The following is a 2,802-nucleotide window of genomic DNA, read 5'->3' on the forward strand; positions in this document are numbered from 1 at the left end:
AAGTAGTGTCTACTCACAGCTCCATGCAACAGGTTGTCTATGATTTGTAAGCAGTTTAATTAAAGACTGATGTTACCTTTTCTCATAGTTTTAGAATTGATTTTAGCCACTTTAGGAGATTCTGAGTAACAGATGAATTGGTTATCAAACTTTTTTTGTTGATTAACCTTATAACTGATAGGGACCCATTTGTTAAATTCCACTTGAATCCATCTCTCCTATCACTGTTTACACCTCCACTCTGATGGTGTCTAATGGCTTTGTTCCTGTACAAAAGTGTTTTTACGTTTTTACAACCTTGTTTCAGGCACTCATGCATATGAAGCTCTTAGTGCAGTAGTATGTAGCAGCTGGTATGGCCTTGTGAGAAGTCCTCCCACGCGCTCAGCAGTTTCGATGGCTTAAATCCATTAACAAGGACCAGTTTGGCAAAAATGCACCGATCATACTCCAGGTTTTGGATTTCAAACAGGTTCCTCAGGGTCAGCAGGCTTCTGGAGTACACAGGCCGAACCCCCAGCACATGTAGACACAACCCTACATAGACATCCTCAAGAGGGATCATCCTGACAAACCTGGACGCCCAGGAGATTCTGGCAGCCAGGTCTGCAGAGAAGACATACCCAGCTCCTGAGACATAAGGCGGGAAGCTGTCCTCAGGGTACAGCTCCTCTGTTACCTGCCATTTACTGTTGCTTTCCCTTCTGGGTTTCCCATCGCTGATCAAAGACCCTGTGATGTAATCCTGGCGTGGAGAGCTTCTCAGCCGCCTGATGAGGTAGAAGACATTCACAAAGATGTCAGCATCCACCTTCATCGCATAGAAGGCATTGGGGCAGTGGGTCGCCAGCCAGTTCATCATCATCATGGTCTTGATTGTCAGATTCTTATAACTGTCCTCAAAGTTGATCTGGATGATGTCTGCATGTTTTCTACTCTCCTCCTCAAGCTTGTCCTGGATGCCTGACCCCTGCCCCCCCTCAGGAACACCCACATAGAACAGAGTTAGAGTATCCTGACCTGAAGCACCCCATGTTTTCCTGACAGCTTCCCTTGCCTCAGTATCAAAAGGGGCAACCGGGACCATAAAAACCAGGAAGGGGCTTCTGCCCTTGCATACTGCAGGCTGATTGAAAATGTACTTGTATGTTTGAGGGGACAAGACCCTGTACTCCTCCTCAGGGAGGGGTCTCGGCTTTGGTCGGTGTTTACTAAATGTTACTCTGCTTACATAGACTTGAGCAGACAGGAGGAGCACAGCTGAAACAGTGAGAAACTTCACTAACCTCCAAGAGAAAGTCACCCTCATTTCTCCACAGTCTCCCGGTCACTGTGTAGTCCTGGTTAAAGTCCGACATGAAGCCGATCAATCCAGGAAGTCACGCTGAGACTGCAGCAGGGGGGGGCAGGCACTTCCAGCAGGGCAGGAGCAGGAGAAACCAGCCTGATAGGTCTGGTAGGTTTAGAGTTCAAACTGAATGAAAACAATAACAGTTGTTATAATCCTGCATGGTATATAACCAATCCAAAGTCTTTACGGGGGTACTTCATATTGGGCCAGAGACACATGCTGTTCCCTAGAGGAGAACGGGGCGGGGGGGGAATTATTTCCGTAAAGGCGTGTCCTTTATAAACATGTAAGGGGTGTGGGTTTGTTTATGGTAGCAGTTCTCGCCACCGTTCAAGAAACTACCTTGGTTTATCTTGGTATCGCGAGATTAGTCTGCTGAAGACAGCAGGATAGTAGCTACTGTACGTTTATAATAGAAGATTTCGATTTTAAAATAAAAAATGTATTCCAATACAGTTACTAGTATCCAAGTACCACAATATTAAAGCAATGTAACTTGGTTACTTTCTGTTACTTTATGATTACTGCAATACCAAATATGCAATAATAAAGACATAAGACATACATTCTGTGCAAAGTTGGCCCTTTTCTATTCAACTAAGAGCAGTTAGGATGGAGATATTAGTGTGTAAAATTGTAAGTAAACCCCATTTTTACTAAATGTACCTGTAGTCTGACATCTTCTTTTTTCTGTAACTGTAATGGTATAGTTACCTGTTTTTTGTATCCTATTAAGTAATGCCATCATTGGCTGTTAATGTTTAAAGAGCTAAGATGCCCTGACCATAAATTTTACCTGATGGCCCAATTTTGCTGATATCACCCTACATGTATTCTGTTACTCCAAGCCTGTATGTAGCTATGTATGTATGTATATATTTTCACTGTTATTGTTATTGTATGTGCATTATTTATATAGTTAATTATTATAAATGTTTTGTGTTTGTTGGGATCTATTGAATGACTAATGTAAAAGGGTCAGTGTTATAAGCAAATGCTTCAGCCTACATCTTTTCAGTCAGAAACTGCTTTATTTATTTATTTTTACTTTACTTACTTTATTATTTTTCTCTTTTGGTTTGTCACTTTTTCTAAAGGAAGTGAAGGACAAGGAACAAGAACATATTATTTTTTACTTTATTTATACATGTGTATTTGGGTTTAATGACCGAAATAAACTAAACTAAAACTTTTTAAAATAAATTATTAAAATCATCATAATATGTTGAGTTCAAGTTGAGTTGAACAAAAGAGTTTTAAGAGAATCATATTTAAAGGAATTTAAGACAAAAAAACTAAAGCATAAAACCTATTTAAAATATGATCTTAAACCTGCAGTATGATTGATGAGCCACTTGGGGGCAGCAGAAACAAGTGAACACAACATGACATACTGCGCCATCTCCTTTTAAGATGATGTGTCCTAAGTGAACAGTTACTTGTTTCCACAT

The 2,802-nt window shown here is 40.5% G+C and overlaps 1 protein-coding gene across 1 annotated transcript; it reads right to left on the reverse strand.

Annotated features, from left to right (window-relative positions):
- Positions 1–328: 328 nt before the first annotated feature.
- b3galt8 (beta-1,3-galactosyltransferase 8) lies at positions 329–1,480 on the reverse strand. The gene has a single exon (XM_053325603.1). It carries the CDS (start codon positions 1,307–1,309, stop codon positions 329–331), a length of 981 nt encoding a protein of 326 aa, XP_053181578.1. The 5' UTR covers positions 1,310–1,480.
- Between the last annotated feature and the right edge of the window lie 1,322 nt (positions 1,481–2,802).

This window comes from Scomber japonicus, chromosome 9 (genome assembly GCF_027409825.1).
Source record: "Scomber japonicus isolate fScoJap1 chromosome 9, fScoJap1.pri, whole genome shotgun sequence".
In the NCBI taxonomy this organism is placed as follows: Eukaryota; Metazoa; Chordata; class Actinopteri; order Scombriformes; family Scombridae; genus Scomber; species Scomber japonicus.

Bases quoted from the DNA above. Each gene is read 5' to 3' on its own strand.
- b3galt8 (XM_053325603.1), bottom strand. From the start codon at position 1,309: ATGAGGGTGACTTTCTCTTGGAGGTTAGTGAAGTTTCTCACTGTTTCA.